The 23,547-nt window shown below is 42.2% G+C and overlaps 1 protein-coding gene and 1 long non-coding RNA gene across 2 annotated transcripts; both read right to left on the reverse strand.

The window, feature by feature from the left end:
- Nucleotides 1-1,859: 1,859 nt before the first annotated feature.
- Nucleotides 1,860-2,975, reverse strand: LOC144710545 (uncharacterized). The gene is made up of 2 exons (XR_013583315.1): nucleotides 2,506-2,975; nucleotides 1,860-2,051 (listed from the first exon to the last, which is right to left on the reverse strand). It is a non-coding gene; the product is annotated as an uncharacterized LOC144710545 (long non-coding RNA).
- Nucleotides 2,976-13,010: 10,035 nt separating this feature from the next.
- On the reverse strand, nucleotides 13,011-19,396 carry XK-1 (xylulose kinase-1). Its single transcript, XM_078583645.1, has 8 exons — nucleotides 19,109-19,396; nucleotides 18,895-19,034; nucleotides 17,401-17,656; nucleotides 16,566-16,698; nucleotides 16,159-16,247; nucleotides 14,692-14,969; nucleotides 14,550-14,619; nucleotides 13,011-13,409 (listed from the first exon to the last, which is right to left on the reverse strand). The coding sequence occupies exons 1-8, from the start codon at nucleotides 19,325-19,327 to the stop codon at nucleotides 13,212-13,214; spliced, it is 1,383 nt and encodes a 460-aa protein (XP_078439771.1). The 5' UTR covers nucleotides 19,328-19,396; the 3' UTR covers nucleotides 13,011-13,211.
- Nucleotides 19,397-23,547: the final 4,151 nt, after the last annotated feature.

Consider the following 23,547-nt stretch of genomic DNA (forward strand, 5'->3'; position numbering starts at 1 on the left):
TATTGAGTGTTTTGCTTATTTAAAGTCTTAGTTGGGTCTGTTTTTGCATTCCAATAATGAAGGATTTAAGGACTCATGTTTAGATTAATAAACATAAATATAAAGAATGAGTTGGCCTATCAGTCACGTGACAACAAGGTTAGTGCAATATCCATATTTTTCTGACTCACCTCTTCATCTTTTTTCCTTGGTTATCGACAGCCTTGTTTTTCACCATCACACACGCCACCATCAACTCCGCTGCTCGTCGGTGCATATCATCCTCAATCTCCATCACACCAGTGACGGTAATATCAGCATCACCTGATCCTGCTTCAGCACTCATCAACGCATATCCACCATCATCTTAGTCCCAATCAGCCATAGTATATCTTTCACCCGCTCTGTTACACTCACGTCCATTGTCATAGCCCTCACCGGCAATAATGAAACACCAGATAAGGTATTTTCATTGGAATTAATTAGTATTTCTAATTAAAATTTTCCATAAAATTTCCAGAGTATTCATCAAATTTTAAAAAAATTAGGCTAATCAGGAAAATTATTTAATATATGCTTCAGAATTATTTGAATTAATTTTCTTTAGTAAGTTTATAAATATATATTTAATAAGTAAATTTATATAAAATTCCAAAAAAAATTAATTTCATTTCATTTTGTAATACTTGATCCCTGTGGATTCAATGATAACACGCTTTGTGCTCATAAGAAAAAAATTATAAATATTGTAGCATAAATGAAAAATGCCCCAAATGAAGTAGTTAACCCTAATATCTGGTTTATCGACTGTAATGCAAACCATTTAAAAAATAAACCAACTTTATTGATGAATCAGCCCATCTTAAACATCCCAACATTTCCTTCGTTATGAACATTTTAAACTATTCAATGCATTGCCTACTTGTATCTAGTTATGCCATCATGTTTTATCTAAATAAAAGTTTAGCTGTCCACTTTATATAAAAATTTCTGTTATTTTGATGATTCGTATTGCTCAGGTTTTTATTATTACTCCATGAGTGATTATTGTGTCTTGATATGCAGCCATTTTAATTATCATAAGAGCAAAATGTAGCGCCAAGTGTGATTCACAGTAGTATGGGAATAGCTACCATGATACCATTTTTTCTTGCACATGTTCTAATTTGGGTTCGTAATTTTCTTTAGAATGTAAACTTCTCACATCCAAATATTATTTAAGTCCATTCATTCTACTATGAAACTCAAACGTCACAAAGTAACTTACCTTGAATTTATGAGAGTCATGGGTTGATTTTTTTTTTTTTGAAGAAGAAGAGAGTCATGGGTTGATATCACAGGTATTTTCTTATTTAAAGTCTTCACAATCCCATCATTTATAATTTTGCACAATCCCATTGTTAGGTGTTGAGCAAGCTAATGTGATCACAAAGGGACTTATTTCCCTCAGACGGATTCATTGTGTCCAATAGAACATATGATATAAATGCTCCAACTTTGGGAGGGGTTTATGAACTCTTTATTGTATTTTTCACAATGGGTCCTCCCCCTGTCTCTCTATATTATCCCATATATATAATATTTTATGTAAAATGTTATTGAAACAGTTTTTTTGAAATCAAAATGTTTGTAATAATCTCTAAATATCTCAAAAAATGTTTGTGAATATTGGTCAATGTTGTAAAGACCTCATTCTCCGATGCCAAGAAGGTTCTGTTAATCTCTCAATAGGATGTAATTAAAGATCAAAGTACAGATCTAACCTATTGTATCTTTGATTCATATATTCCAATAGTGTTACTATGTCCTTAGAAACTTCTTCAAAGGGGCTCATGCTTCTTTCTTTTCTCAGGACAATGTTCAAATGATCACATCAAGCATGCTAAAGTTAAATTTATTGATATTATCTTCTGCAATTACAAAAATCTTCATCCACAAATTTGACAAATCATACTCGTCATCAGAAGTTTGGACAAACCTACCTGATTAGATGATGCAAACAATCATTACCAATAATCAGTGTACAATCGATCGCTTGCCCTTCCTGATATGATACTCCGGCAATTAATCACCTGCAATTAAGAAACAGTACCTTCAACAATAATCACACCGCTAAATCGATTAGCTCTGAATTGCTCGTCAATTCTGCTTATAAATTCTTCCTGAAAATGACCCCCTTTTTGTTTGTTTAATCTAGATGTAAATTGGACATCAAAATAGAGGAAAAAGCAATTTTTTAGCATAAAATGATCAAACAAAATAATCTCACTTGAGCTAAAAACTGATCGCTTGAGGTTAAAGATTCAGACCCTTCCACCGAAATTTCAGTTACTCCAAAACACAATTTTTGCAAATTTCGTCTACTCGTCATCCAAAGGCGAGTATCTCATCCAAACAAAATAATTGTTAAACCAGTAATAAAAGCTGAATTCAAGAAATACAATTTTGAAATTTGTGATTACAATCAGATTCAAGAAAGAGGATTCTGAGATGTGTTATGAAAATCATTTTGAAGAAAGAACTAACCCTCAATTTAATCTCGGAAACTTCAACATGGAATCTGATTGAATGTTGAAGCTGATGCCGCCAACAGCGACAGTCGGAAAGATCAAACGACAGTCATATAGATAATCGGAGCAGCTCGCCAATTCGGTAAAACCACGCTGATATTTTAGTGAAATCTAGATCAATTGACATCGAGATTTCAATCTTGACGAATCCGAAACAGATTTTCTTCAGAGATCCAACCTTTTACCAGTAATTGATCATTCTCCGAGGTCTTCTTCTCGGAAGAGGATTCTGAGATGTGTTATGAATAATCATTTTTAAGAAAGAACTAACCTCAATCTAATCTCAAAAACTTTAAAATGAAATCTGATTGAATGTTGAAGCTGATGCCGCCGACAGCGACAGTCGGAAAGATCAAACAACTGCATAATCAGCGCAGCTCGCCAATTCCGTAACACCACGCTGATATTTTAGTGAAATCCAAGATCAATTGACATCCAGATTTCGATTTTGACGAATCCGAAAAGGATTTTCTTCAGAGATGCAACCTTTTTCCAGCAATTGATCATTCTCCGAGGTCTTCTTCTCCGATAACTTCGCCGCGGCCATCGATTTCTCGTAGGCTTCAAGATCCTCGTAGTAGATGTCCCACACGCAGCGCACGCAGCCACTACCGCAGCAGTCCCCTGCCAGCGGCTTCTCCGGCCGCGGAGGAGGCGGCGCCGCCTTCTCCACCGTCGATCTCGCCTCCGAAGACATCGCAGCCGTTCGTTTGCCGATCAACTCCCGCCGATCCCTCCGTGCGACGATGCCTCGCCCGCTACGCCATAGCCATCTAACGATCATGCCATTCTCTCTCTAGAACTTTCTCCAACCTCGTATTTATAGCAGAAGACCGTTAACCGTTACGTCAACGTCAACGTCGTCGTTTTTTATGTTTCCACACATCTGGAAATTAATAAATATTTATTTAATACTTTGTGTAAAATTCTAAATATGTTAACTCTGATATTAATTCAATAACCCATCAAAACCTCTCCTTCAATTGAACTTTTATTCCTTCTCTATTCACTAGGATAATTATCCAAGAAGAAATGAATGTGTGGAGAGAGAAAGACCCAAAGCGGGTGATTGAGAGAGAGGGGGGGCAATAAAGAAGGAAGGCGAAGGGATATTCTACCGGCGGTTTTGAAGCTTGTTATGTTGATATTCAACATAATCATCAACGTAAGTTTTCTACTTTGACTCTAGCGTTGATTCTTTTTTTTATTGGCAAAAAACACAATGCCGAGTACGGCCAACCCTGATGTTGTGCCCCTAGACCGATCCATCCATGGCCTGGACACCACATAGGGGGATTATATTTATAAAGTGAAGTGTTTAACAATGTTTATAGGCGTAGAGCGAGTATAAATATCCCAATTACACTTGGATCCCACTCGTCCACGCCCATGTGCAGGAAAGGAAACGATACATAAGTGATACCTTGCAGGTGCTCGGAGAAGTGCTCGCGTCGACGCCTCACACAAGCCCCCTGCATGATGATGGTGGAGAGATAGTGGAGCTGTCCCCGCCTTTAACAAGTGCATCGATGAAGTGCGTGGCGAGGACCTCATCCGAGGTGGGCGCAATCCACCCTGCTGTCGTGATTGTTGGATCAGGCGTGAGCGCTCCCACCTCGAGTGCTCCACGCGATCTGCCACTCCCTCGGGGCCTCTTTCGAAAGTGTGCGGCGCGTGCAGAGGTTCAGCAAGCCGAGACGTTCGACGCGATAGTATCCCCTAGCGATCGGAGGGAGCGCCTGCCAAGTAAGGAAAAGAGAGGAAGGGAATCATGTGTGTACCGTGCGGTTGGTGAGGGCATGTGCTGTCTGGTTGCCTTCTCGCAGCTGATGACGAACACTAGTTATGCGAGGTTGGCACCGCATGATGTCCTGCCATACACGGTGTAGTCGCCATTGGGAGCATGTACCTACATGAAGCATGTCGACTAATACATGTGAGTCCAATTCTACGATGATATTATGAAGGTTTCGTTCCTCGCAGAGGAGTAAACCATCACGTATCGCCATAGCTTCGCCTACTGTGTTAGTTTGTACGCCATAGAAAGAGGAGAAAGCAAAGAGGATACTCCCTATATGATCCCAGAGGATGCCACCTCCCCCTGCTAGCCCCAAGTTCCCTTTGAACGCACCATCCACATTCAGTTTGAGGTTGCCAATTGGCGGTGGGTGCCAATGGATGACCTGTAGTTGAATGCGGATAGGGGCAATGGTCACCGGGATGCCCTAGGCACGAAGGAGATCGCATCCGAGTGTTGAGCTGTAGTCGCGAGTGGGGATGAGATGGTGGGTGCGTCGTATCCACAACTTGGGGCGACGCATGATATCCACGGCGCGCATGGGAGTCCCTGCAAAACGAGAAAAATTTTGCCGCTTCCATATCTCCCATAGTAAATAAGCTATGGTGTTGTGTAGGATGGGGCTCCATTTAGAGCATATTGGGAAGATAAATATCTTGCCAAAACACTCCAATGGGGTCAGTGGAATATGAAGGAGTTGGCGCCAAAGGTGTGTGATTTGGCGCTAACATTTTATGGTTGTCTCACTATGGAAAAAAAGATGTTCCATAGTCTCAATATGTGGAAATGCGAGACGACAGTTGCAACGTGAGGTGAGAGAGTGGCCTAGACGGATCACCCGATCATCAGTCGAGAGTCCATGGTATAGGAGTCTGTAGAGGAAAAAAGAGACGCGGGTAAGGATCACCGGGTGTCAGATACGACGACCCTAGTGCTGGATGGGGGATTTCTCACGGAAATACTCCCAAGAAGAACTACATGAGTATGCGCCGTCGAGAGTGAGCGTCCAAATAGCACGGTCAAGAGTGGACCCGATTGAAGTATTCTAGACCTGGGGTAACATGGCGGACGGGAGGCCATGTTGCTCCCATAGGTGTGGAGTGTTGCCCATAAGCAGTTGGGCCACTATGAGTTGCACTCGATGTGGTACAAAACGGGGATGGCAAGCGAAAGGCTCGTCAGCGTGCCACGTTTCAAACCAGGCATTAATTGTACCTCGGCCTATACGCCAACATGTGACCTGGGCGATCTCAAGCCACTATCGTTGCCACATCTGCTATCTTCGATGGCCCCGGATATCCATCTCTCGACGGACCCACTCGCCGTACTTGGCGGAAATAAAACTTCCCAATAGGGAGTGTGTGGTGCGCATGCACCATACAAGTTTCTTTTGAAGCATGTTCTGGACGTCTAAGAGGCGTTTGATCCCTAAACCCCCCTCAGTCGTCCGCCGACATGCTTGCTCCCAAGAGACCCAATGATGACAACGCTCGCCCTCGAGGTGACTGGACCATAAGAAACGTGCACATAGTCGTTCCACTGAGTGGAGGGCTATGAGAGATAGTGAGTGGACCGCAAGGTTATGCAGCGGGATACTCATGAGGACATGTCGAATAAGTTAGATACGTCCTCTAGGAGAAAGAAAATGGAGTTTCCATCCCTCAAGTTTCTTTCTCAATTTGGCCAAAAGGGCATCAAAGTAATGATGTCAAGCGCGTTCGAGAAAGATAGGACATTCAAGATAGTCGAAAGGGAGGCATCCTCGTGAGTAACGGGTAGAGTGTTGGATTATCTAAGAGCGCTTTGTAGTGGTGGAAGGACCAACTATAAAGCTACTCTTTGCAGCATTGATGAGCTGGCCCGAGACTTGCTCGTATGCAGTGAGGACGCTCATAAATTCTGTAATGGATTTTTTGGATCCATTAAGGAAAAGGATGGCATCATCCACAAAGAGTGAGTGCGAGAGGATCGGGCATCCCCTTTTCATAAAATATGGTTGGATTAGGCCATGATCGATCGCACGTGTGAGCGATCAACTGAAGACCTCCTCCATCAATATAAAAAGGGTGGGTGAGATAGGATCACCTTACTGTAGACCTCTCGTGGCTGCGAAGAAGCCAATAGAATTTCCATCCATCAAGAGATAGAAATGATTCTCTCGAATGCATGCATCGATCAGATCGATGGATGCATCGGTGAACCCAAAGCGACGTAACACTTGGGTAAGAAAATCCCACTTGACTCGATCGAAGGCCTTCTCCATATCTAGTTTGATGATGACATTTGAGCCCCGAATATGAACATCTAGTGACTGGACTAGCTCGTGAACTAGCATGATATTGTCATGGATCTGTCGACTCCTAAGAAAACCACGCTGTTCAGGCGAGATAAGTCTATCGAGGAAGTGCACTAGTTGATTTTTAATGATCTTGGATGCAACTTTATAGTATTCATTACAAAGACTAATGGGGCGAAAGTCTCCGAAGGAAATTAGAGTGTCCACTTTTGGAATGAGCGCCAGAAAAATGGATTTCCAACTTCGCGGGAAGACTTTGCGCGTAAACACCTCTTTGATAGCAAGGACCTAGTCAGTGCTTCTAATATCCCAGAATGCAGTATAGAATTCTGCGGAAAATCCATCCGGTCCTGGGGCCTCGTTCCTACCCAAAAAAAAAATGGCCTCCTTGATCTCTGCTTGGGTAGGAAGGGCTATGAGAAGTGCACTATCTTGGTCGATCACCAGGTGAGGGATAGAGGCAAGGATGTCCTCACGACCACGAGAGGTCTACGGAACTATATGGCGTTGATTAGTAAACCTGACCAGACCGGGACCAGATCGGAACGAACTGGGACTAAAAAAGAACAAATTGAAACTGGATAAAACTTTAGGTAAGGTTTAGGTCTTTGTTAAAAACTTGAATTGGACAGGGACCATCAAACCCTAGTTGTAGTTGTCGCCCCAACTTCGGTCTCATACACCTGGTCAGCTAACTACGTCTCTATCTTTTCCTCTTTGACAAGATGGGACAGAACGTCCATCCATGAATCCATCTGCATTTCGTCTCAACAATCATTATTATGACCGTTCCATCATTAGTTTTACTCAGTCATTCATCCACGATAAAGAACGACACATACCATGGAAATGACTACATCCCTCTCTTAAGATTTCGTACTCTCTTTCCCTCTCACTCGTTCCCCCTCTTTACCCCAAGCACCTATTGGCCGTTACTGTTGTTGCCGCCACTAAGGCTGCAGGTAAACACCTATCACTGACAGGACATGACTGAATGGCCATCCATTCATCTGTCTAAATTTTGTCTCGTCTGTCGTCATTGTCATCGCTCTATCATTAGTCACATTCAATCATCAGTCCATGTCGCAAATGACTTCCTCCCTCTCACTCTACTCCCCCCCTATTGCTGATGATGGTGGCTGATGGTGTTTTCTATAAATTTCTGCAATTGACCAACCTCAATGTTCATCTGACTATCGACGACAACGCATGACGTTGTTGAAGTTGTTCACCGCCCAACACTTGTCAATGCATGATGTCGTCTTGTTTAGATGGGGTTCTAGAAACTTTGATTTGTTAGTGTCAATGTTGTGGAGTTGGGAAGAGAATAGACAAGAATGAGAGAGAAGAAGAAAATAGGGCACAAAAACACATACTTCATTTCATAGAAAAATGAGGTTAAATACACAGAGCCATGTAATGGCTAGTAGGGTGTGTCACGTGAGCTTAGCATGTGATACGCTCTAACACCTCCCTTCAAACTGAGGAATGGATATTATTCATGCCCAGCTTGGATACAAGATAGTCATGCTGCAACTTAGTCAAGTCTTTAGTCAACATGTATGGGTGTTGGTTCTTTGTAGGTACATAATGAATCATAAGTGTCTTATGATCAAGATGTTGTTTAATGAAGTGTCGGTGCAGCCCCATATGCTTGGTTCGTTCATGTTGGACATGATCACGGGCCAAACTAATTTCAGACTTGTTGTCACAGAATATCGCAGCTGGTTGATCAAGTGACAACTTCAAGTCTTGAAGGAGATGCTGAATCCAAAGGACCTCACAAATTCCCATAACGAGGGCCTGAAATTCTGCTTCTGTGTTAGAAAGGGAGACGGCTGTTTACTTCTTGCTTCGCCAAGTAACTAGATTGCTACAGAGAAAAGTACAGTATCCTGTATTCGATTTCCGATCAACCTGTGAGCCAGCAAAATCAGCATCAGTGTAATCTCAAGGAGTGGTGGCTTACGCCATTGGAAAGTCAGTCCAAGCCCAATAGTTCCATTGAGATACGGGAGTACACGATGTGCAGCCTGCAAATGCGAGATTTTAGGACATGTCATAAGTTGACTAAGTACATTAGCAGTGTAGGAGATATCCGGTCTAGTATGGGCTAAATATATAAGTTTGCCTACAAGTCTTTGATAAGATAGAGTATCTATGTTTGATTCAGTAGCGTCATTAGTAAGTTTTAGGTTTACCTCCATATGGGTGGATAAAGGTCGGCATTGGAGGTGTCCAGTCTCATTGAGTAAATCAAAATTATATTTTTGTTGAGACAAAATAATGCCATATTGAGTATAGGCAACCTCAATCCCTAGGAAGTACATAAGAGGTACTTAATTTTTTATGTCAAAATTTGCTTTAAGATGTTGACTTAAAGTTTCAATACCCCTAGAATCATTTCCCATTATAATAATATCATCTACATATACTATAAGGAGAACAATCTCGCCAGAGAGGCTATGGTAGTAGAATAAAGTATGATCACCATCACATTGACTATATTTAAGATCTGTCATAGCCTTGGTAAATTTGGCAAACCAGGCTCGTGAGATTGTTTCAGTCCATAGAGTGCCTTACGAAGGCGACAAACTTGTCCACAAGGTGTATCATATCCTGGAGGTGGTTTCATGTACACTTCCTCTTGTAAGTCTCCATGCAGAAATGCATTTTTTTACATCATATTGAGTCAATTGCCAGTCATAACACGCGACCAATGAGATCAAAATGTGTATAGGGTTCATTTTTGCTACAGGAGCAAATGTTTCCTTGTAATCAATGCCGTACTGTTGAGCAACCAGTTGGGCTTTGTATCGTTCAAGTGTATCATCAGACTTGTACTTTACTGTGTACACCCATCGATAGTCTATAGCTCGTTTCCCTGCTGGTAAGGCTGTAAGTTCCCAAGTGCTATTCACATTAAGAGTATCCATCTCGACATCCATAGCAGTACTCCATTGAGGATGAGACAAGGCTTCATAGTGAGACTTGGGAATTGTCACTTGTTGGAGATTCATCAAGAATGTTTTAGGAGTTGGTGAAACATTCTGGTAGGTGAAAAGATCACCTAATGGAAATGGAGTGGTACGACATAGTTGTGTACCATCCTGAATTGGCTCAGGTATAGTAGGGACAGTAACTAGTTCATTTGCACAGTATTAGGACCGTGGAGACAGTTTTTTTGGTCTCCAGGTTTAGGTCTACTCCGCTGATGAGTATAGTGGAATGGATATGGTTGTACCCGAGTAAGTGAATGGACAGGTTCTACTAGTGGAGGTTCCGTAGGATCTGAAGGGGAAAGATCTCTAAGAGAATCGTCAACTGACTCCGAGTGTGGAATGTTAGTACTTGGTGAGGCAAGGGGTGGTAAATACATAGGTGAGGAGGATGCAATTTGTAAATCATTATCTTCTTAATCATTTGATTTAGAATAATAAAATTTAAGTTCATTGAATGTAAAATCTTTGGATACTAGAATAAGGAGTAGGGGATGATAGCATTTATATCCCTTTAATACGGAGTATCCAACAAACACATATGTTAAGGCACGAGGAGATAACTTATTTGTCTCACGTGGATGTAGATGAACATAACATTCACATCCAAAGAGACGTAGCTCAAGAGGGGATTGGAAACATGTATTGGGATAATTTTTTTGCATTATTTCTAAGGGGGTTTTCCCACCAAGGTTAGGAGATGGTAAGTGATTAATAAGATGAACAGAGTGCATAGCAGCTTCACCCCAAAATGTTTTTGGAGTATTGCTCTGGATTGTAAAGACTCTAAATTTTTCCAAAATATGTCCTAACTTCCGTTCAGCTACCCCATTTTGTTGAGGTGTATATGGACATGACATTTCATGAAGTATACCTTGATCATGAAGTGTATTCATCACATCAGAGTCGATAAATTCTCGTCCATTATCAGTCCGTAACCTTTTAATTTTTACTTCAAACTGACAATGAACCATACTTAAGAAGCCGCGGATAATAATCGGTACTTCCGATTTGTGTCACATAAGGTGAATCCAAGAAAAATGACTCACATCATCGATACGTACACTTGTGTTTAGCCAAGTGATAGACATTGCACACTAAAGTAGTCATGTTCAAATGGGTACATAAATCTGGGACAGAACATGTTTTTCATAATGGAAAACGAGGGATTTCCTAATTGACGATGAAGTAGCCAGAATTTTTCATCGCGAGTAGACGCTGCAGTCGAAGTGTGAAAAGAAGCCGCCGGGGTCCCTTGTGGCTGGCATAATTAGTAGAGACCTTCAGAAATTCTAGCTAGCCCATGCTTCAGGCCCGCCACCTTGTCACAAAGAAATGCATCGAGGCCATCAAAAATTAATTTATATGATGACAATTGAGCAAGACGCTGAACAGATTGTAAACTAACACATAACTTTGGAACATGGAGGATAGAGATAAGAATTCCTATTGGAGCAACCTCTATGCTACCAATACCAACTACAAGGAGCAAGGTACCATCGGCCGTTTGAACCTTCCGACTACTTGTGCGAGGCTCATAGGAATTCTTATCTCTATCCTCCATGTTCCATCCTCCATGTTCCATAGGTTTTTAATAACTCTCGAGAGGGAGTCATATGATCAGTGGCTCCCGAGTCGAGAATCCATACATTAGACCGATGACCCAACACTCTAGTTAAAGTATAACATAAAGAGTTACCTGAGTGAGCAAGAGACATCGAACCAATAATGTCGGTTGTAGTCTTCAATAAATTCTTGAGTTGTAGGAGTTCCTCTTTACTAAGATTAAAGCTTTGTACCATAGATACTGTTCCCTTCGGCTCTATTACTTTGAGCTCTTCATCTGTCGAAATAACATTATGACTCTTGCTCACTTGGTTTGTTGCCCAAGCAGGTCAACCATGTATTTTCCAACATGTCTCCTTTGTGTGACGTGAGCGTCCACAATGACTGCACCAGAGATAATCCTTGTCATCTCCTCGAGGGTATTTGGGCTGGCATCCACCTTGATTACCCGGTCCAGATTGTTTTTTCTGATGTGTCTTAGATCTGGTAGAAGGTTGTTGCACAACACATGTAATACTCTCCACCGATCCATGGTTCTCCCAAAGTCTACTTTCTTCTTTGCATACTTGAATCACAATATCTTCGAAATTCAGTTTATGTTCGCAGTTGAACAATTGTGCACGAATAGATTCAAACTCTGGTCGAAGGCCCTTAAGATAGCGATAAATTCGATCTCGGAGGATATAACCACGATCCACTGAGTTGCTAGTAGGGGGCCGATAAAAATCGATCTCTTTCCATAATGTCTGTAGTTCATTAGCATATGGTAAAGCTGTCTGATTTTCTTGCATAAGTCTCATAGAGCGATCAACCAGATCTGCAATACGAGATTCGTCTTCCCGTATTGAGTCCATGTAAATCAGACAGCTTTGACGGTATCAAAGTTCATGTTTCTGAACATGATCCGATACATCTTTGACGGTATCAAAGTCCATGTAATGCTGACTCAGATCTGGTGACATACAGTCTAACATCCAGGCAAGCAAATCATCCTCCTTGCAATACCATTTTTGATAGGAGGAATCCGATTCTGCCGATGGGAGCTCCGTTAGGTGATAGAGTTGCCCACATGGTCTAAAAGTAGTTTGGATGTACTTAGTCCATTGGTATAGATTGTGTCCCGTAAATAGGTTACAAGGCGTAACTAGGAGATGAGTGTACCATCTCTCTCCTAGATGAAACGGTCCACCACTTGGACCAGCGTTAATCTTATATTTGGCGTCTCCTTTAGCAAATATAATTCAAATACTATGATGGGTAAGAACAATATATTCAGCTAGAATAAATTTGGAACGTCACTCATGATTCACGTCGTCGTCCAACCCAGATCAGAAGAATAATCACAGAGCAAGTCGTCAACGTCCAGGGTGGTCGTCACGCCAACTATCGTCCATCAATCGTCAACAGTCAACTGTCATCCGTCCCACCAACCTTCAACCGTCGTCTGTCCCATCGATTGTCAACGTCAACGTCAACACATATCGTCAACACATATAGTCACCTTCTTCTTCAAAAAATAGGTCACCTTGGCGCAGCCGCCAAAGTAGCGTCACACGATTCTTCAAGATTGCCTGCTCCTCAGATGCTTGTAAACAGCTCCATCCTGAGCGAGATACATCCAGCGGTAAGTTGCTGGAAAGAAAGCTCAGAGAGGAGGAAGATTCAACGTTCTGGTCTTCATATCCAGCTCCTTTTTGACGGTAAGCTGTCAGACGTTCACTCAAGCTCAAGAATGCTCTGATACCATGTCAATGTTGTGGAGCTGTGAAGAGAATAGACAATAACGAGAGAGAAGAAGAGAATAGGGCAAAAAAACACGTACTTCATTTCATAGAAAAACGAGGTTAAATACATAGAGTCGTGTAATGGCTAGTAGGGCGTATAACATGAGCTTCGCATGTTATACACTCTAACAGTTAGTTTGCCATTCTGGGTTGGAGACCGGATTGGAACTGGACTGAAGTTTAGGTAAGGTTTAGGTCTTTGCTAAAATCCCGGGACGATCAACCCCTGTTGACGCCTCGGAGGGCGAGGAGAGCGCTTCCATAGGCGGCCTCGGTGTTCGTGGCGGAAGAGACGGGTAAGCCGAGCACTCTCTGGCGGATCTTCGTCCAGATGGTGTTCTTGGCGCCTCCCCCCGAGGTGAACACCTCCTCCACCTTCGTCGCTCCCAACTCCGTCAGCAGCCGGTATCCCTTCGCCTGAATCCATTTAAGAACGAGGAATTATAGTGCAGGGACGCGGATGGTACGATTTTTTTAATCGCTGGACGAAAAAATTGTCCTGTCAGAGGGTACAGACAAATTTTGGGACGAAAATTCATCCCAGGGACCACTGGACGGGACGGTTTCATCCCCTGGGAAGAAAAAACCATTCGTCCAGAGATCTCGGACGATGGACGGAAATCTGGATGGAAAACTGCCGGATTCACATCCGACGGTTGAGATGTTGCCACATAGCCTCACAATGACAATTTGCATCGAAGTCCCTCTATTTTTATGTGTGTGCAAATGGACGCCACTCAGAAATAATCGTACATATGTCCCTTTACGTCCTATCTCCTCGATAATTCCCTAAAAAACTTGTAAAAAATCCATATTAAAATATAAAATGGGTTTTTTCGTCCGGGACAAATTTCGGGACGAAAATTCGTTCTGGGAGGGCTGGACGGGACGAAAAACTGTCCCGTTATGACTCTACGGGATGGTTTTCTATGGTTGGACAAGAAACCGTCCCGTTCTTCGTCCCAGAACTTACTCTGGAAGTCGGACTGGGCGAAAGTCGTCCAATTCCGTCCATCGTACACGTCCGGGGCGATCCGGAAATATGAGGAATTCGATTCTAATTCAAGCTCACGCGAAATTCGTCGGATGAAGCGCGAAGTCTTGTCGATTCATGATCACGGAAATTCGTCGGATGAAGACCACAGAGCTTCGTTGATTAAAATTCACGGAAATTCGTCGATTGAAGAAGACGGATTTTTGCCGATACGAGAACACGGAGCTTCGTCAATTTAAGAACATAGAGTTTCGTCAGATCGTGATCAAGGATTCAAAAGTATGGATCTCTGCCAATTCGAGTAAATGGAGGATGATCAGATCAAGAAGACGGCGTTTTGTTGGCTAAGGAACATGGACGTTTGTCAATTTAAGAACACAGGAGTTTTGCCGCTTCAAGAACACAGAAATTCGTCGGATCAAGAAGAATTAGGTTTTTTGATTCAAGAACATCACGGAAACTCGTCGGATCGAGAACACGGTAATCCTACGACTCAAGAACACGGAAATTCGTCTATTCAAGAACACGGAGGTTTGTCGATCGATTCCAAACTTTTCAAATACCTCGATCCGCGCAATTGATTCCAGAAGGCCGTGCAAGAACTCGGCGTCGTTGTCCGGCCGCGGCAGCAATCTGCACATGAATTCATCAAATCCTGAGATTCAAAAACCCCCAAACTTCAAAATCGACCGTCCGCGCGCGCACCTGGGAGCCATAGCGGGATCCGCAACCGGAAATCTTTCACCGATTGCGGGAAGAGGATACAAATCCAACGGCGATGCCTTCGCCGGATCGATTTCCGCGCTCAGCCGCTCCAGTTCTTGATCCGTGAAGATCTGCTTCAGAGCCGCTCCTCCCGTGTTCGAAGCCCCGCCGACGAGCCAGAGATCATCAAGCCGGTGGCTGTACACTCCAAATCTCGCGTCCTCTACCTTGCGAGTGCTCAGCAGCTTCACCGCAAGCGTAGATCCCAACGAAGTAACCTAGAAGAAAGAAGATCAAGATCAAGATCAAGATCAAGATCAAAACGCCATGAACAACAAGGTCAAAGCTTTCTTCCCAGCGATGGATCAAGATCAATATCAAGATCAAGATCAATATCAAGATCAAGATCAAGATCGAGATCGAGATCAAGATCAAGATCAAGATCAAGATCAAGATCAAAACGCCATGAACGACAAGGTCAAAGCTTTCTTCCCAGCGATGGATCAAGATCAATATCAAGATCAAGATCAATATCAAGATCAAGATCAAGATCAAGATCAAGATCAAGATCAAGATCAAGATCAATATCAAGATCAAGATCAATATCAAGATCAAGATCAAGATCAAGATCAAGATCAAGATCAAGATCAAGATCAAAACGCCATGAACGACAAGGTCAAAGCTTTCTTCCCAGCGATGGATCGATTTGTGGGGGGAAGACGATGACGTTTGACGACGTTGACTTTTCCGTCAACGTCTCAGTCAACCGTCTCCGTCAAATCCACTGTCACCATCATAGTCAGCGTCAACCGTCTAAAATCCAGAAATCGTCGATTTCATTGACATTACCAATGTCAACTAGAGTCGATGACGTTGATCTTGACACGGCGGTTGACGAGTGCCGAACCCGGTTGCATGCTACTACAGTGCAGGGACGCGGATGGGACTATTTTTTCGTCCCGGGACGAAAAAACCATCCCGTCCAAGGGTTTGGACGAAGTATGGGACGAAAATTCTTCCCGGGATTACCGGACGGGACGGTTTTCGCCCCGTGGGATGAAAAAACCGTCCATCCAGAGGTATCGGACGATGGGCGGACAAAGCTGGACGAAAAACCGCCGGATTCACATCTGACGGTTGAGATGTAGCCACGTGGCCTCGCTATGACAATTTGCATCAAGGTCCCCGTATTTTGCTCAGAAATAATTGTACATATGTCCCTTTGCATTCCCTCTCCTCCGTATTTCCCTAAAAAACTTAGAAAAATCTATATTAATATATTAAAAATATAAAACAAGTTTTTTTTCGTCTGGGACGAGGGACGGGACGAAAATTTGTCCTGGGAGGACGAAAAATTCATCCCGTCCTTCGTTCCTGCACTGAATCTGGACGTCAGACAGGACAAATTCGTCCCGTCCCCTCCATCGTCCACGTCTGGGATGATCCGGAACTATACATGCTACTCACTGCTTGGCCTGGCTCAGTGGTTTGTGCGGCAATGAAAGCCGCAATACTGTCCGTTGTCCCCGTGCAAACTCGACAGTCCTCTGGAAAACCTGCTCATCAACAAGAGGATGATCATCATCTGGAAGGGTTCGACATCGATCCTGCATCAACCATCATCTACCATGCCTTCGTCATCCTCGTTGACGTTGACAGTGAAGTTCACTATTTTTTGGTAGACGCATGACAGAGACGGTTGACGTTAACCCGATGGTTGTCAAAGTCAATGTCATATTCTTAAATTATAGTAAAAGAATGTCAACCGCTCTGGGATGATGACGGTTGTTGTCACTGACAAAATGTCAACCACTCGTCATCGTCATCGTGGAACATGCTGAACGTTACTGTCTGTAACTGAAGCTCAATCTTACCATATCGGCTACTGATTTCGTCTTTGATGAAGGCAATGGCAGTCCCCGGTGCTTGAACAGATGGCAGCATCTGCGAAAAGGGCTGCGATCGCAACCAAGGTGGGTAGCAATCTGCCTCTGGATCATACCCAACCTACAAAATTCAAGCAAGTGAATTATTATTTGCGTAAGATGATGAACTCATCCTTGTTATCCACTTCTTCATCACCATCGTAAGTGGAATTTTAGTAATATTGTCAATGGATGTGGCAATATTGTCAATATAGACAATATTGTCAATCTTAGAGTGTGGCAATATTGTCATGTCTTCGGTAGCCAAAGGCGAATGACGCTTTTGTCCTCGTCATCTCTAGCCAAGGATGAATGGTAATCATCTGGGATGGGACAGTAAGATGGTTAAGGACAGTTTTCATTTTGTCCAACATCCCAATTTTTCTCGGTTGTCCAAAACCATCCCATCCCAGAACCATCTTGTCGGGAAACCAGCACGACTCTGGTGTCCCAATTCCCTCTATTGTCGAAAAGCGATAGACGTTCTGAATCATAGAAGTTCTAAAATTCCTGAAAAAAATCATAAAATGGAATTTTAGTACATTCATCCCGTCCGCTGTCCAACCAGCAGACGCAACGGTTTTTCGTTTGGGGACAAAAAAACCGTCCCGTCCTTCATCTGGCAGACGAATTTCCATCTCGTCCGTTGTCTTGGGACGAAAAAAACGTCATCCGCATATGTGCATCACCAGAGATGAATAGATGAGAATTCGTCATCGTCATCGTCATCGTCATCGTAAGTTTTGACTAAAGAAATGATGAGAAAAAAGGAAGACAGACGAACTTTGAGGGCGTTGTTGTAATCTGAGACGCCGAGTTTGCCGTGGAGGAGAGAGAGAAGCCAGTCAGCCTGGTGTAGGAGGAGGGCGTCGTCCTTGTCTTTGTCGTCGTGGGAGTCCCACCAGCTGACGAGCTTGCACAGGGTGGAAGACGAAGAGCAAACAGTGTGGTTCTCCGATGCCATGGCTGCCACTCTCTCCAGCGCTTCTGGGCAGCTCTCGTTGTACAGCAGCGGCCTCGCCAGCAGCTCCCCCGTGCGACTGACACCCAGCCAACAAGAGCAAGGTTAGCATCAAAATTATGGTCAGAATTGATCAGAAGATGGCCTTGATCATGATCTGATCGAACTGAACATCTAGATCAGAGTCGATCAGAAGATGACCTTGATCAATCAGAAAATTGAGATCAGAGTCGATCAGAATATGGCCCTGATCAATCAGAACATCCAGATCAGAGTCGATCAGAAGATGGCATTGGTCAACCAGAACATCCAGATCAGAGTCGATCAGAAGATGGCATTGGTCAACCAGAACATCCAGATCAGAGTCGATCAGAAGATGGCCTTGATCATGATCTTATCGAACTGAACATCCAGATCAGTGTTGATCAGAAGATGGCCTTGATCAATCAGAAAATTGATATCAGAGTCGATCAGAATATGGCCCTGATCAATTAGAACATCCAGATCAGAGTCGATCAGAAGATGACCTTGATCATGATCTGATCAAACTCAACATCTAGATCAGAGTCGATCAAAAGATGGCCCTTATCAATCAGAACATCCAGATCAGAGTCGATCAGAAGATGGCCTTGATCATGATCTGATCGAACTGAACATCCAGATCAGAGTCGATCAGAAGATGGCCTCGATCAATCAGAAAATTGAGATCAGAGTCGATAGAATATGGCCCTGATCAATCAGAACATCCAGATCAGAGTCGATCAGAAGATGGCCTTGGTCAATCAGAACATCCAGATCAGAGTTTATCAGAAGATGACCTCGATCAATCAGAAAATTGAGATCAGAGTCGATCAGAATATGGCCCTGATCAATCAGAACATCCATATCAGAGTCGATCGAAAGATGGCCCCGATCGTAATCTGATCGATCAAAACATCCACATCAGAGTCGATCAGAAGCCGGCCCCGATCATGATCTGATCAATCGGAACATCCAGATCAGACTAGACCAAAAGATGGCCCTGATCGGACAAATCTGATCAATCAGAACATCCAGGTCAGACTCGATCGTGATCTGATCAGCCAGATCCGACCAATCAGAGCATCTCGACCGCAATCCGCCAAGCGACCCGATCAAGCCGTCTTATCAATAGCTGTTCGTCCACCCAGCCAAACTGTCCAACCAGACACCGCCAGGTGGTGCCCCATTTCAAAAATCTCACTACCAACTCGAAATCACAAAATCAAAAACACGATCAAATCGAGATCACAAAATCAAAAACACGATCCGATCGAGAATTCCCCCGGATTATCATACCGGCTGACGATCATCGTCGTCGCGGAGGTTCCATCGATAGAAATCGAAGCCACGCGAGCGCAGATCTGGCGCGGAATCTCTCCGAGCAGCGATTCCAAGGTATTCCTCCACGACTTCTCCCAGCCGGCTTCTTTCCCCTCCTGATCATCAAAAACAAAGCTAAAGATCAGAATTCCCTCTCCTTGATCGTGATCTTCGATTTTGGTAACTGTACGTAGGATTTCTTGGCTTGGGAGTGGATGGCGCCGGCGTCGTCGACGAGGACATAGCGAGCGCCGGAGGTCCCGAAATCCATGCCGAGGTAGAGCCTTCCTTCCCCCTCGTCGGCCTTCATTCTCGCTCCTCCCCGCCCTCGTCTCCCTCTCGGAAGACGGCATTCTAGAGAGAGAAAGTCCGAGGAAGGGTGGAGGAGAGGAAGCGCCAAGCTGTGCATGATCGGTTCAGTGAGTGGCCAGAATATTGGGTTCTATTGCAGACTGCCTGAAAAGATTTGAATACTGATTTCCCATGTAAAAATGAAATTTAGATGTTGATCTTATATTGCTAGAACTAGAAATATATGGATGTATGTAGGGTTATTCTAAAAGGATAAAATTATAACAGAATAAAGGAATGCTCATGGACTTATTCTAAAAGGATAAATGTATTATAAAATTTATCTTGGAAGATGAAAAGAAGAATTAAAGAAAAATAGATGAAGAAAAGAAGAAGAAAGAGAAAAATAATAACAGAAAAAAAGAAAATTAACACATGTAAATAAGGAGGAAAAAATATAAAAAAAGAGAAAAAAGAAGGAGAAGAAGAAGAAGAAGAACGTATCTAAATAAGAAAAAGAAGAAGAATAAGATAAAAGAACGGATGCGAAGAGAAGAAAATAAGGAGAAATGAAGAAGAAGAAAAATAGAAGAAGAAAAGGAGAACGGAAGATGAAAAGAAGAAAATAAGGAGAAATGAAGAAGAATAGAATGAGAAGGGAAGATGAAAAGAAGAAAATAAGGAGAAATGAAGAAGAATAGAATGAGAAGGGAAGATGAAAAGAAGAAAATAAGGAGAAATGAAGAGTAAATGTAGAAGAAAAAAAACAGAAGAAGAAAGGGGGAACAGAAGATGAAAAGAAGAAAATAAGGAGAAATGAAGAGCAAATGAAGAAGAAGAACAGAACATGAAAAGAATAAAATAAGGATAAATGAAGAGCAAATGAAGAAGAAGAAAAGAAGAACGGAAGATGAAAAGAAGAAAATAAGGAGAAATGAAGAGCAAATGAAGAAGAAGAAAAGAAGAACGGAAGATGAAAAGAAGAAAATAAGGAGAAATGAAGAGCAAATGAAGAAGAAGAAAAGAAGAACGGAAGATAAAAAGAATAAAACAAGGAGGAATGAAGAGCAAATGAAGATGAAGAAAAGAGAAGAAGAGAAGAAGAACGGCAGATGATAAGAAGAAACTAAGGAGAAACGAAGAGTAAAAGAACAAGTAGACAAAATGGACAGAAGATGAAAATAAGAATGAAACAACAAGAGAAGAAGAAGAATAATGGAAGATAAATAGAAGAAAGTAAGGAGAAACGATAAGTAAAATAAGAGGAAGAAAAAAGAACAGAAGATGAAAAGAAGAATGAAAGAAACGGAGAAGAAGAAGCGAAGTAAAAGAGAAGAAGAAGAACGGGAGATGAAAACAGGAATAAAAGAAAAAGAGAACAACAAGAAGAAAATACTAAGAAGAGAAGAATAAAAGAAGAAGAAAAGAAAAAGAAGAAGATAAGAAAAATAAGAAGAGGACGAACGGGAGGAGGGGGAGGAAACTGAAGAGGAATAGAAGAGTCATCAACTCGCCAAAGCAATCACAAGGAGCTGACCTGGACCATAGGGACTTTAATAAATACTAGCTAGTAATAACCGAACACGTACCCCTATACTCGTTAAGAGAAATAGATAATAGGATTCAATATAAGTTTAAATAGAGTCGTAGGACTGAATTTAGTATAGGATAACACATAGATAGGTTCACATTTTCATCAAGATCAACAGTTATAATTTGTTGTGAAATAACCGTTACAACTCGTTATGACAGCTACGATCATAACTTCCCAACTATATACGTTATAACAATAACTTTATAAGAATAAATACGAACCAATGTTAATCAAAAATTTTATGGAATACAACAGATCTTAATTCCTTTGTTATCACATACAAGAATAAGCTTAAAACAATATCTGAAAGGCATATCCTCTTGGGCTACTGCTTAATGTAAACGGGCAACAAATGCGTCTCACTACATACATGTAATTTTTTATTTCTTGGCAAGTTATTTTCTATGAAAATTCTTTTCCATTTTCCAATCATATTGGGATACTTGGATCACATCTAACCCAATAATCCTTCATATGACTCATCACATTCGTGAGTCTTATGGGCTCCTTGATCAAACTCAAGGCACTTCAAGGAATCACATCCATGATACTCATGATGATATGTCACAGACATCTAATCCTACATCTACTGCTGATGTATTCTCCTAAAGATCTGGTGATGGGAATTTCATCATCTTACACCACTCTAAAGATATCTAGTTGTTAGTAACAAACCCACAAATCATTCCTTCTCTAGAGGATACGTCTTGAAAGCCAAGACTATTCAGGATATCTACTTTCAGGATAACATCATAATGAAGACTGTTTTAAATTAACTAAGTCTATTCAAAAGTATTCCTTATGATCGAGGAATATCATGCCTTAATGGTTACTAACACATGGACATTAGTTCCTAGGAATAATAATTTCCATGTTATCGGTTTACAGACTTAAATGTAACCCTGCTAGAACCATTGAAAAGTACATGACCCGACAAGTAACAAAAGGCTGCATCAGCAGGAAAGCTTCGATTTTGATGAAACTTTCAGCTCTGTTATAAAGCATAGAACTATTTGTTTGCTACTTTCTTTAGCTGTGATCAACCGTTGCAAAATATATCAATTTGATGTATCAAATGCAGTCCTATACTGTAGAATTTTATGAAACCATCTTTATGGAACAACCACCTGGATTAAAAAATACAGCATATCCAACTCATGTTTATCTTCCTAGAGAATCAATGTACAGACTCAAACAATCCCCCACGAGCCTGGTTTACAAAACTTGCATCATACCTTCTAACTCTTGGTTTCACTGCAACAAAAACATACACACCAATATTTTTTCAAAAATTCATCATGATCCTATCTTTATTTTAATATGTGCCTATAATATTTTAGTTATTTGTCCTAATACATATACAACTAGAAATCTATTTCATCATCTCCATTCTGAATTTTCCATCAAAGAACCTCTTCCAGGTTGTCCCAGCTGTAGTTCTAGATCATTTGGGACGTGGACGATGGACGGGATGGGACGAACTTTGTCCCGTCCTACGTCCCAATTTTTAGAGTTTCATCTAAATCGTCCCTTCCAGGGTTTGTCCCATCACATTTTTTTTGTCCACGTCCCATCCCGGCCAAAACCATCCCTTCCAACAAATTCTTGTCCCGTCCGACGTCCTGAGATGAAACAGGGCATGCGTCAGCACTAGACCACTCAAAAATTGACATCTGGCGCAGCACGTGCATCAGCCTGCTGGACCTGTCTGGCGCATACTATACTCCCACAGGACGCAGAAACTGTCCCGTCCCCCGTCCAAGGCCTAAGATAGGACGGTCATTTCATCCATGGACGAAACATTCATTCCGTCCGCGGACGGGCGGACGATTCTTCACCCCGTCAATCGTCCGAAGTCCTGGACGGGACAATTTTTTCAGACTCTCTCTCTCTCTTTCTCTCGCACGCTCTCTCTCTCTCTCTCCCGTTCTCTCTATCCCGTTCTCTCTCTCCCTCTCTCTTTGTCCCTCTCTCTCTCTCTCTTCTCACTCTCCCATTCTCTCTCGCGCGCTCGCTCTCTCTCCCTCTCACGTTCTCTCTCCCACTCTTCGAGTCCCTCTTTCTTGCTCTCAATCTTGAGAAAGTTTAGTTTAACCTTGTTTTTTTTCTCTCCTCCAACTCTGTCAAGTTTGTTTCATTGTATTTCAAGCTATGTTAGGTTTCTCCACTCTACACTCTACTTTGTCAAGTTTTCTTCATTTCTTTTAGGCTTCTTCTCTTTTTTATTATTCTTGTCTTCTTATTTTATTCTTCTTTCTTCTTCTTTCCATCTTCTTTTCTTCTTATTTTATTCTTCTTATTCTTCTCCTTTTCAAGTCTTCTTTTATTTTTTCTTCTTCGTTACCTTTTTCCTACTGTTTCCTTCTTCCTCTTTCTCCTGATTTTCTTATTTCTCATTATGATTCTTTACCTTCTTCCTTTTGATCTTCCTTTCTTCTTCTTTAATTCTTCTTTCATTGTTCAATTATTCTTGTTTCATCTTCTTTTCTTCTTCTGTTTTCCTTTTATTCTTCTTTTCATTTCTCAAGATGGGCTTCATTAGTGACTTTGAAACAAACTTTCCCTTTGATGAGAGGTCCATACCATATTGTTCTTCCACTTTGACTAGTCAACATGACCGGACCCGGACGGGACCGGGACGGTCAAACCCTATCTGTCCCTTTTCGGCCTATTCCATCCCGTCCCGTCCCATCGTCCCGTCTCATCCTTCCGTCCCATCCGTCCCGTCCCGGTGGTTTGTAGTA

Source organism: Wolffia australiana, chromosome 12, assembly GCF_029677425.1.
Source record: "Wolffia australiana isolate 7733 chromosome 12, ASM2967742v1".
NCBI lineage: Eukaryota > Viridiplantae > Streptophyta > Magnoliopsida > Alismatales > Araceae > Wolffia > Wolffia australiana.

Bases quoted from the DNA above. Each gene is read 5' to 3' on its own strand.
- XK-1 (XM_078583645.1), bottom strand. From the start codon at position 19,327: ATGCACAGCTTGGCGCTTCCTCTCCTCCACCCTTCCTCGGACTTTCTC. The intron at 19,035-19,108 runs GTACAGTTACCA...TTTGATGATCAG, and splicing joins CCCAAGCCAAGAAATCCTAC to GAGGGGAAAGAAGCCGGCTG. The intron at 17,657-18,894 runs GTATGATAATCC...GCTGGGTGTCAG, and splicing joins ACGACGATGATCGTCAGCCG to TCGCACGGGGGAGCTGCTGG.